The sequence below is a fragment of the Epargyreus clarus genome, unplaced genomic scaffold, assembly GCF_041222505.1.
Source record: "Epargyreus clarus isolate Ecla_fem2 unplaced genomic scaffold, WU_Ecla_fem_2.2 ptg000011l, whole genome shotgun sequence".
NCBI lineage: Eukaryota > Metazoa > Arthropoda > Insecta > Lepidoptera > Hesperiidae > Epargyreus > Epargyreus clarus.
The window spans coordinates 9,102,714-9,115,308 of NW_027332219.1; the positions used below are offsets into that span (position 1 = coordinate 9,102,714).

General features: G+C 35.1%; 1 protein-coding gene across 13 annotated transcripts in view; it reads right to left on the minus strand.

Annotated features, from left to right (window-relative positions):
• nrm (neuromusculin) overlaps positions 1–12,595 on the minus strand; it is a 524,966-nt gene that overhangs the window by 222,171 nt on the left and 290,200 nt on the right. For all 13 annotated transcript variants that reach the window (XR_012102726.1, XR_012102724.1, XR_012102727.1 and 10 more), the window contains exon 4: positions 1,821–1,995. Coding sequence is in view for 9 of the 13 variants with exons in the window: in XM_073077935.1 (XP_072934036.1) it covers positions 1,821–1,995 (175 nt within the window). In the remaining 4 variants the exon portion in view is untranslated. The remainder of the gene's footprint in view (positions 1–1,820; positions 1,996–12,595) is intronic.

The window sequence follows — 12,595 nt, forward strand, 5'->3', positions numbered from 1 at the left end:
ACTGAATATGCATATAAAATTTGGTGGAAATCGGTAAAGCTATTTCGGAGGAGTACGGTAACTAACATTGTGACACGAGAATTTTATATATAAGATCAAGCACTAGGTTTTTCTATTCGTCGTCCATATGTTCAGCGATTATTTCGCGATTCCTTTGCCGATATGCTTCTTACGACAGTATGCGGTCAGTTCACAGGGTGTCATATTTCAGGGAAATTATAATTTTTTTCCTGGAAATGACGAAAAATGGTTTTATATAACCCCTCTCAAATATATCCAGTGTCTCTAAAACGATTTCAATTTTCTTTTTTATTTCAATGTGTGTGTGTTTTTTTTGTAAAACTACAGTAATAATAAGCATGAAGTTCAACTAATGAGTTACTGTCCCTAGGATTTCTGTAATCAACTCAAAATCCGACTGAGTTCAATTGTTACATTTTTAAGCGGATTAATAAAAACCTGAAGACTAAATTGGAATGTTTCGAGTAACTTACAACATAACCATATTCTGCACACTGGAATCCAATAGTACTAATGACTGCTGATTAAACCCCGAAAACGCTTTTGCAATCAAAGTGATAAAATATATCAAATATTTTTTTCTTAACATCATTTAAGTTTTTTATGTACGAAACGATAAATATTTACCCTTGCATTAATAATTAAATATATTTTAACTAACGGCAATTTAAATATAACTCACGTCACTAAACATTAGACAATGGAAACGCGCACCGTATGTATTTTTACTAAGATCGCATGCAGTCTATTTCTGTACCGATGTCCATTAAATATGGACACCGGTTTTTCCGAACTTATTACGTGTATCACGGACAGCTTTGAATTTACGAATTGAATTTTCTAGTAGTTTAAGTACTTTTAGGACTTGATAATATACTGTCATTATGATAATATTAACATTATTGTTCTACTGTTAGGTATACGTCAGACTTATTTGAAACCTAAGGCTGACAATTTTTATATTTTATTTTTAGATAATTGACCATGCTGGTAAGAAGGTGGTAGAACCCTTTGTGGCTCGACTCCGGCGGCACCACCGCCACACCTATTTCTGCCTTATAACAGCAGCGCTGCTGTGTTCTGGTTTGAAGGGTGCGGTAAGGGAGACAGGAGACATATTTTTCCGAGACGTTCCAGCTTAGTCCTCAGGGGTAGCAGCGTATCTGTGGCTGACCTCAAGTAGAAATATCTAATCTTCTCTACGGTTGATAAAAGATGTCCATGGGCGGCAGTAGCCATTTACCATCAGGTGGACTGCATGCGGTCTGCTACTCCTATTGTATAAAAATAATAATATTGACACATTATTGTCTTACTGTTGAGCATAGGTCAGAATTGTTAAAACCTAAGAATGACAATATTTTAGGCGATAATTCCCCATTAATTAATAAAAAAATACAAGACAGTCACGCGTGTTTTCTCAAAATGTTTTCCTTCACCGTTAAAGCAATAATTAATTTCTAATACGCATAAAGCTTCAAAAACTTAAAAGTTTTAAGAATTTTAAACCCCGGACTCATAGCGTGATGAGAGTATATCAAACCTTTAGATTACAGATCTGCTGCTTCAAAAAACAGTAGTTTTATTAAAAAATATGATATTAACTGGAAAACCTATAGGACATAATTATATTCATCAAAACAAACGAATATACACGTCTAAAAATCGCGGACATACAAGTTGACATACATACTTACATACATAGCGGAATAGCAAACCGCCTCTTCTGAATTCGTTAAAAAATAACACTATTCAACCAAACTGCAGTTAATAGCCATCATTATATTGTTATAACATACCTGTCCATCATATCTCCCTCGCCGCGGTCAAGGTACGCGCCCTTGACCACAGAGTACACGTAGACCCTGCTGTCAGCCTTGTACCACTTCACGCTGTGCATGCTGCCACACTCCCGGGGCGCTGCGACGCGGCAACGGAGACGGATGGTAGACCCCACGATCGCTGAGACGTGTTCTGGAGACAAAATGTTCTTGTTAAGTCAATGTGGCTTGTTGATGAGAGATATTCATGTTGAGACGTGGTTTGTTGATGAGAGGACAATCTTTATTCATAATTTACATTATGAACAGTAATTCAACAACAAAAACATTATAATAATTGAAATAATATAAAAAGAAAAATGAGATATGTTAATGTTAAGTCAAGATGTGGATTGTTAATAATCAATGTTAATGTTAAGTCAATGTGGTTTGTTGGTGAGAGATAAGATAGAGGAGAGGAGGTGGATAGAGAGATGTTAAGTTAATATAGCTTGTTGATGAGAGATGTTGATGTTAAGTCAAGATGTGGCTAGTTGATGAGAAATGTTGATGTTGAGATGAGGTTTGTTGTGGAGATATGTTAATATTAAGTCAAGATTAGTTTGGTTAAGTCGATATGTACTGAACAAGAGATGTAAAATCAAGACGTGCTCGACGGATACGAGACTTTATTAAGTCAAGATGTAGATAGTAGATGTAAATGTTAAGTCAATGTGTTTGGTCGACAAGAAAAGTTGTTCATTCGAGACGTATTGAATAAGTAAATTCAAAAATTGATTTATTCACAAGTGATGTTAATGTATAGTCAAAATGTACTAGATTGATATGAGAAGTTATTAAGTCAATTATGCTCTGAAGGAATTTCTGTTAAGCCATATTTTGTTCTATGACCTATGATATTGTGAGTTAAGAAAACTTATTAAAGGTGAACAGAAATCATTGTTAAGTGACTTCAAGGTGTGTTTAAAAGATAACCGACTTTCAATACGGATTTATGTTTAAAATAAATTAATATTATTATTTCTAAGAAGTGATAAAATTTGAATTATATTCCAAACTATTAAAATAAATCAGACGATTGGACAATATTTCTAACACAAAAAGTAAAATGTTAAAACGAAATTAAATCGAGAAATTTATCACAGATAAGAACGAAGTGTTATTCATAAATTATATTTTACTTTAGTTCTAAGACAAACATTGAATTAATTTCGAACTTACTATTCAATAGAATATCTGACTTTTATTATTTTCAAGAGCTCCAAAGTTTTAAGTCCAAAGTAATTCAAGATTTTTTCGATATTTTTACACAAATTTTATGGTTTTATTTTCATATAAGGTCGAAAGGTCGTCAACCCAATATTCTTCTTGACAAAAATAAATTTAGATTATTCATGCCAAGATCACGACTAGAAATCAAAAAAGCAAGAATGAAAATAAATATACACACAGACAGCCGTCCGAGTTACTTCAATACCAGGACCGGACTGAAAATCAGTGTCGTGAACCATGTTTTCGCGACTTACGCTGAGTTCCGGTAACCTTTTCGCGAGCTTGGCCTGCAGCACGGTATGCAAAACATTGTCCGTAAAATTGTAGGTATATTTATAAGTCGAAATTTTTTTTTTTATATTTTTATTTTTTTTTGTGTTTTTTATGTGATTTTGTATTTTGTCATAATGATTGCTGTAGTCCTTGTTTTCGTGAATAAATGTTATTATTATTATTATTAAATATATAAGAAAAATGATTAACTTATAGCTATAAACATATATAACAAATTACCAGACAAATGCAAAGAATTACCTTAAACATTTTTAAGAGAAAAATTACTGAAAGGCTTATGCAACACTGTTTTTATGACATCAATGAATATATTCAATGTACAGAATAAAAATGACATGTAATAATTTAATACGACTTAAGTTTTTTAATTAAATCTATATATATAAAAGCGAAAAGATACTCACGTTCAAAACGTATTAATCAAGGTTTTCAATAAACTGCTGATGCTACAGTCATGAAATTTGAAACATAGCTTCATTTTATAATGTAGATGCGCACTAAGAACGGATTTTTTGATATTCCACCGTTAAGGGGGTTAAATGGGGGTTGGAAGTTAGTATGAAAGTCCGTCAGTTTTAAAGCAAACTGGATGAAAATTGGTATTTAGCTTTCTGATTTAAAGTAATAAAAATCTAATTTAAGGGTTTTTCCAAAATCAACCCTAAAGGTGGTTAAAAAGGGGTTGACAGCTTTTTTTTAATTTTTCCATTTTGGAAGCCAGCACTATGAAAATTAGCCATTGCTTTACTGGTTAGATATAATAGAACTTTAGTTCTACCGTTTTTGGAAAATCAACGCCTATGTGGGTAAAATAAGGGTTGTAAGTTTGTATGGAATTCCCCCAGTTTTGATGTAAACTCTATGAAAATCGGTATTTGGGTTTTCGATTAAAAATAATTAAATACCTATTTCACCATTTTTGGAAAATCAACCCTTAAGTTGGTAAAATAAGGGTTGACAGCTTATTTTAAAATTTGCCAATTTGAAAGCTAGCACTATGAAAATTAGCCATTGCTCTACTGGTAAGATATAGTGGGACTTTAATTGTACCGTTTTTGGAAAATCAACCCTTATGTGGGTTAAATAAGGGTTGTAAGTTTGTATGAAATTCCCCCAGTTTTGATGTAAACTCTATGAAAATCGGTATTTGGGTTTTCGATTAAAAATAATTAAACACCTATTTCATTATTTTTGGAAAATCAACCCTTAAGTTGGTAAAAGGGTTGACAGCTTATTTTAAAATTTGCCAATTTGAAAGCTAGCGCTATGAAAATTAGCCATTGCTCTACTGGTAAGATATAGTGGAACTTTAATTGTACCATTTTTGGAAAATCAACCCTTATGTGGGTAAAATAAGGGTTGTAAGTTTGTATGAAATCCCCGGGTTTTGTGTAAACTGTATGAAAAACGGTATTTGGGTTTTCGATAGAAAATAATTAAACACCTATTTCATTGTTTTTGGAAAATCAACCCTTAAGTTGGTAAAATAGGGTTGACAGCTTATTTTAAAATTTGCCAATTTGAAAGCCAGCACTACAAAAGTAAGTCATTGCTTTACTGATTAGATATAGTGGAACTTTAATTCTACCATTTTTGGAAAATCAACCCTTATATGGGTTCAATAAGGGTTGTAAGTTTGTATGAAAGTTCCCCAGTTTTGATGTAAACTGTATGAGAATCGGTATTTGGGTTTTCGATAGAAAATCATTAAACACCTATTTCATCATTTTTGGAAAATCAACCCTTAAGGTCGTAAAATAGAGGTTGGAACTTCATTTTAAAATCCGTTAATTTGGTAGCAACCACTATGAAAAATTATCATTAGACTCAATAAAGCATCTGAGTCACTGTTTTTTTAGATCAACCCTTAAGACGGCTATAAAAGGGTGTATGCATTATGCCTTTCTGTTTACACATCTGTTTCAGCATTTTTAGCAACTCAACAATCAACCCCATTAGGGTACTATTAGTAAAGAAAGTTTCTTTAAAAACCGTTATTGAAGTTACTTCCTTTGGCGTGTCTGAAAAAAGAACATAGAAGAAAAAAGCAGAGAAGTTTAGTGTAGGGCGAAATTCCACGGGCCGACGTAACATATATTTTTAACATGGGAATGTATTGCGCGTGCTGAAGTGCAGAACAGCGGTTTTTTAAGGTTCCGTACCTAAAGGATAAAAACGGAACCCTATTACTAAGACTTCGCTGTCTGTCCTCCTGTCCGTGTGTCACAGGGCTCTATCTCTGGAACTGTAATAGATAGACATTTGAAATTCTTACAGAGAATGCATAACTGTGGCCGCTATAACAACAAATAATAAAAATAAAAAAAGTTGAAAACAAAAAGGGGTCCCCATACAATACAAACTGCTATTCGAAATTTTTCCAACTAACTTTTGAACCGTTAAAGGTAGACAGTTAAAATTTTCACAATGTGTGTACTTTAATGGCTGCTGCAATATTAAATACTAGAAATTAAAAAAAAATGAAAATTTTGGTTGTACGGAACCCTCCAGGTGCGGGTTTGACTTGCACTTGGCCAATTATTAGTAACGCGCAGACCCGCGGGCCACAAGGGAAAGTCGCGGGCCACACACCACCCGTGGGTGTCGGGTTGCCGACCGCTGGTGTTGAATATTAGCTTTCAGAAATTTGCTGATAAAGTATTTATTGATGCATATGTACATGGGAATGTTTTTGAAATTCTACTAAGGAGGTATAAGAAGTGTTATATGTATGTATATGGGAATCTTTTAGGTTCGAAGTTAGAAACGTAAAATTTCAGATAACGTCTATTCAGACAAATACACGACAACGTGGACGGGTGCAAATTTCATATATGATAATGCTTAATTTTATTTAAATTGGCCTACATTTTGGTATACTGATTAGGTACATCGGAACTTCTTTGGACACACTGCGTGCCAACATTTTGTCCTGCCGTGGGGTATGGTTGTGGTTATGCGTGGATTAGTGATGCTGATGTGGTAGACATATAGACCTTGAAATTTTGGGCTAGAACAGGGCTCCAGTACCCACTGCCTGTCGTACGAGACTAAAGGGGGACTTCTGGAGTTACGGGCGGCAAGTATGGTAGCTCTAACCGCCCAGCCAGCGACCCTGGAAAGAGCCACTGTATGTAAGGCCGCATATAACATGGACGGTTCCTATGGAATAGTGTAAATAATAATAATTATTGTAGGTATCCTACATGAAACTTATATTTTAAAGAAAGTTTCATTACAGTCCACTAATTAGAGTTTTAGTGTATGTTTCTGAAGAAAGCTTGACCAATTTAGGTACACAGTGACGAAAAAAAAAGCTTTTATTAATTAAATATTAATGCTTCTTTATCGTTAAAATTGTTGAAGGTGCGAATTTACGATTACAGTTATTTGTATGTCATATCATATTTTATTACGCGGGCGAAGCCGCGGGTTCTGCTAGTGTTTTATGTTTATCTAAATTTTAAAATTTGACATGATTCCACACCATTGTAATGGTAGAATGTACGAACTTCTCTTGCTGTAAATCTTTGTGTATTACATTCTTACAATAAATAAATTTCATCTGTTTCATCACTCTATTATTGTTGAGCGCTGTCCTACGAGAAGCAACGAAAACCCGAGCGTCACTGTTTAATAAAGAGGCTAGGCGGTTAATTGAACGGCTACTTAAGTTACTTGGCTACAACATACATATTCTGTGGCGTAACTATAGGGTGCGAGCTACAAAAAAATTTGGCCAAGTGTAAGTCGAACTCGCACACGGAGGGTTCCGTACCACCAACATTTTCATATTTTTTATTTTTAGTATTTGTTATTATAGCAGTCATTGAAGTAAATACATTGTGAGAACTTGAACTGTCTACCTATTACGGTTCAATAGATAAAGCAAAAAACGTGGAGAAATAGCGGTTTCTTGTATGACCCCCATTATTTTCAACTTTTTTTTATTTTTAGTATATGTTGTTATAGCGGCCACCTTTATACATATTCTGTATTAAAAATATGTGTGTATCTATCACGAATCAGGAAATAGAGCCCTGTGACAGATGGACAGATGGACAGATGGACAGACGAACAGACGGACACATGAACACACAGACAGATGTACAGACGGACAGACAGCAGAGTCTTAGTAATGGGGTTCCGTTTTTACCCTTTGGGTACGGAACTCTAAAAACGTAACCAGGACTCACTCATGATTTCTTTATCATTATAGCAAGCGATTTTTAAAGTTATAAGACTAAAAGTTGAAAAATAGGATGTCTGGGATTCGAATCTCGGACCTCCGGATAGAGAACCAATTTCAAGCGACTAGGCCAATAAAATAAAATAAGTAAAAATAAAAATGCATTTATTTAAGAAAAATCCTTAAAACTAGTAGTCGGGGTTTCCTAGTAAGTAGTCAGAGACACTAGGCTATAATGGAAACCAAAGAAATACATAGAACTTAAACCTTTCAATCGTCAAAAGACATTTCTTGGTACAACCTCTTCGCTAAACAAACCAACCTCGCAATTCCCTTATATTTCGCAACAGTTGTTGATACAGTGGAACGGAGGTTAGGTACCTCCGTTCCACTGTATCCACTGTATTTTGTTTGCTCGCTTCTTTAAAACAAGGTGTAGGAATGGCACAAGTAAAGAACAATGAAGTAATCTAGAATCTGTTTTTGTTGCCACACCGTTCAAAGCTGAATACAGCGTTTAACATTACTATTACTGGACGTAAATACGAGTAGGTGTGGTGTTGCCGCAGTTGAACCACAAAGGGCTTTAAATAATTCATTAAGATTTAACCACTACTTTTCAAAAGTAATAATGAAACCCGATGTAGTGTCCTCCATAAATAGCCACCAGCGGTCACCCATCCAACTCACTCAGCCACTCCAAATAAGTTATATAGAATACCTGCATAACCTACATAAATAACCTTCCACCTTCGCTAAGTTAAAAAATCAAAGTCACGCTCTTTATTTCGCAGATATCAATAAATAAGAATAATATTTAAATGTGTAACGAGTGCTTATAATATTCGATTTTTAATTTCTTTTTTGGCGATATTTCGACCGTGGTAACGGCGAAAAAAAAGCAATTAAAAACCGCGTATCGTGAGTACACTTTACATATTTAACCGAATTCAAAAAAGGAGGTGGTTATCAATTCGGCCGGTATCTTTTTAACACGCTTTTATTAGCTTCAGACGTATGTATGTTGGTATGTTAGTATGTGCTCCATTTATCAGGTTCGAAAAGCACCCCACACTTTTTCCACAATTATACTATTTACTGTTCCTTAATTGATTCTTAGAAAATTATTTTCTACTTTTTAGTTGATTTTATCATAAAAGCGTGTTTTTTAGTTTTTTGAACTATAATTATTTTATGTATGTACACGAATTACTCCGCCGTTAGTGAACCGATTTTAATAATTCATTTTTTTTTTATGTCTCAATTCCGCGATAATATTAGTAAAAAAGATGAATATTATATATTTTCTTAGGTTCTTATGTGATCCAATAACTACAAAATATTGTATTAAGTACAATTTCCTTAGCTACCTGCTAACTTTTCTAACTTAACGGAGATTTATTCACAATACGATACTTGAGACGACTCGTAAGATCTTTTGATTGTGTCTCATTAAAATATCGTCTAATCTGTTAACAGTCTGGTGACTTCTAAAAATATGGTATCTTTTGAAACGTGATAATATCCATTTCGTTCGCTAGTTGATTTAAAAAACCTTGTAATTTCGTATTCCAATCATAACTGATTACAACGCCATCTGTTATGAAACTTAAGACGTAAGTGGTGAAAATTTGAAAGTAAGATCCTCAGGTTTTTCTGAAGAACTCTGTTGAACACCGTTTTCTAATGATGGTTTTTACTGACAAAGCAATAACTTAAGTGGTAAATAATTTCTAATAATAGGTGTAGTTAACTCCTATTGGTTTATTAAGACAAAAAATATTAATCCTAACTAATATTATAAATCCGAAAGTAACTCTGTCTGTCTGTCTGTCTGGTTGTCTCTTCTTCACGCCTAAACCACTGAACCGATTTCAATGAAATTTTGTACTAAGATAGTTTGAGACCCGAGAAAGGACATAGGATAGTTTTTATCCTGGAAATCCCACGGGAACTCGGGATAGCGATCTAAGATCGATTAATAGGAGAATCGATCTTTTGAACCAAAAAATCGATATTAGTAAGGATTGAATCGTAAACTATGCATTTGATCAAGTGATGATCTTTAGCAAAGTTGTTGTCTATGAGCCCACGAAGGTTTCAGAGTTGGTACGACCAATTTTCGCCAAATAGCGCCACTGTCATTCCAATGAAGATATGAATTTTCAGTTTTATGTATGTTAGTATGTCATATTATGTTTTTTTAAACGCGGGCGAAGCCGCGGGCAAAAACTAGTATTAATATATTAAGATCATAACGTTACTAACTAATTATGCATTGTTATCTAAACCAAACGTGTATGTAAAATTTTAACTCAATCGGTTGTGGTTAGCTGGTTTAAACTTCAGTTGTAAGTTTTGAACCTCACATTTAAATGTACATCATTATCAACTGTCCCACTGCTGGGCACGGGTCTCCTCTCAGAATGGATTAGGCCATAGTCCACCGCGCTGGCCAAGTGCGTGTTGGTACAAACTATGTAAATCAAATAAAAGCTTACATAAAAGACAACTCGTATTTAAAAAAAGAAAGGATTTTAAATAATTTAATTAAAACGCTTTATCGCATTACGGGATAAGAATTAATCAACAAAACATAATTAAAAAATCCTTCCTTATCTACTTGACAAGGAAATAAATTCGAATCGTATTACGGCTGTAATCTGGAAAGGCTTAACAATATCAGGGCTGTAATCTGTAATCCTTGGGGTCCGAATCAAGGGTCCAATCCAGGCCTCTTGACCCCTGTTTATTTAATTTGCAAATGAAAATCGTGGTTAGAGCAGTTGTTGTAACAACAGCGGGAAGCGATCAAGTAATCTCGTTTAAAAATATATGTTCCGAAATTTATTTTTCAGTAAGTTTTGTGTCAAAGTATAACACGCGCCAAATCACTAGTCCGCTCCGAAGTTGTTGCGAGCAGGTGTAGTCATAAAATTTACTATGGCGACGCGGTTATTTCTTTATTCAGAGCTGACTAGCAGTTTGGCGCGGAATATACCATGCAATGTACCACATAGTACGTGACGTTGGTAAGGCCACTGTCCCCAATAGACATGTGTCTACAATCAATCTTAAGCGCTGTTACGCTCCATGAGACGGATACATAATTATATCTAAAAGAGGTGTTACTTTTCTTTTAACTATTTCACTGACCGACAGGACACCCATATAGCATAATTAGTGATTTCATAGAGCGACTTTTTGCAATCATTCAATAATAATATAATCACAAACAGATAGCTAATTGTGACGCTGTTTCATCTCCTCAAATGTCGCTGGGAACAGTCGCTCAAAAGTCACCGTTTATAACGCAATGGTACTTCCGTTTTAGATCAGCGATGGATACAGAAAGCATCCTTTTTTTTACAGAAAGCAACCGTTTTTTTTTTGTTGACGAGGGGGAAACCTTCAAAAGGTACCCGACGCCATGGGAGTAACGCCGGGTTATTTGGGATTTTTACCGCACTAAAACCCTCCCGGTGGCCGTCCTCAGCGTTTGGTGGAGAGCTCCGGGATCTCCGACGGAACACAACCGGAGTCCTCCTAACGCGATGCCCTTTTCTATCGGGCTCTGCCCTGGGGGGAGCAATTTACGGTCCTGACACATGTTCTGGTGATTACAGCGATATGCGACCACACAAACCGCTGTCCTTCCCGGGGTCGCTTGCTGGACGGTTTGAGCTCCCACTCTTGCCGCCCGCAACCCCGGAAGCCCCTTTTAGTCGCCTCTTACGACAGGCAAGGGATACCGTAGCCCTATTCTGGCCCCGGTACTATAGGGACATACAGAAAGCAACCTAACCCAACCTAAACCTAAACAAAATTCAAAATTCGAACGCCTCTTTTACTTAGCGAGCTAAATTAGTCGCGTTCCTTTAAGCGTACTAATAGATAAAGTAAGGAGATCTTTATTCGCATATAGCTTGTAATAAGACACGCAAGTTCCTTCCGCAACCCTGTCTGTGTAATGTGATGTAAAATATCTTTGAAATTCAATTATGTGTGACCGGTGTAATTTAAATATCCTTACTGGATGATATTATGTAATTCAATTTAAGGTCGTTTATATTTGCATTTTGATATATTGCAAAAATTGTCGCCATTTTTTTTTTATTTTTGTTTTAATGTTTATGGCATTTTGTATTTATTCCTATGACGTAGCATAGGATAATTCTTGTGGATCGTTGAGTTTTGGAAACTTGTGAAATTTGTATTTTTTTTTTAGAATTTGAAGTAGAATTTTAGCTATTGGTACGTAGTAACTATTTATTAATCTGTGCTATTGGTCACCGTTATCTCATTAATTTCCCATTGCTAGGCACGTGTCACCTTTCAAAATATGTGGTAATTAATTTTTAAAATGCACATAAAATGTAAAGTTGGAGGTGCGCGTCTAGGATTCGAACCATGGACCGCAAAGTGAGCAACCTTAATTCACACGACTTATCCAAACTACTCCGAAATTTAATGTAATTAATTTGACTCATAAAATATCATCATCAACAACCCATTGCTTCTCACTGCCGGGCACTGGTCTCCTCCAGATTGAGAAGGATAGGCCATAATCCACCGCGCTGGCCAAGTGCGAATTGGTAGACTTCACATACCTTTGAAAACTTTGTTTTAAGATTTCTCGGGTATGTTTATCTTTTTTACGGTCTCCTCCTTCACCCATAAAGCAAGTGATAATTAATTTATAATACTCACATAATTTTGAAAAATCAGATGAGTGCCTGGGAGTTGATCTTCGGACAGCCGCTTTTCAACTACTAGGCCATCAACAATAAAATAACAATTAGACAATTTAAGCTTAAATTCCCAAATTCCTGCGCCATCTTCACTTAACCCTATAAGCGCAATAAATCCGACGCCACACTCACTGGGCCAAACCATAAATTTCCCAAACGTCTAACAAAGTTTCAAATTACGATTTCCGGTTTCGACCGACCGTTTCCGAAGATTCCCGAGCACTTATAATGGGAATTAAGTTTAATGGGAAAATAATGCAAAATTTCACTATTAAAATTTTATAAAT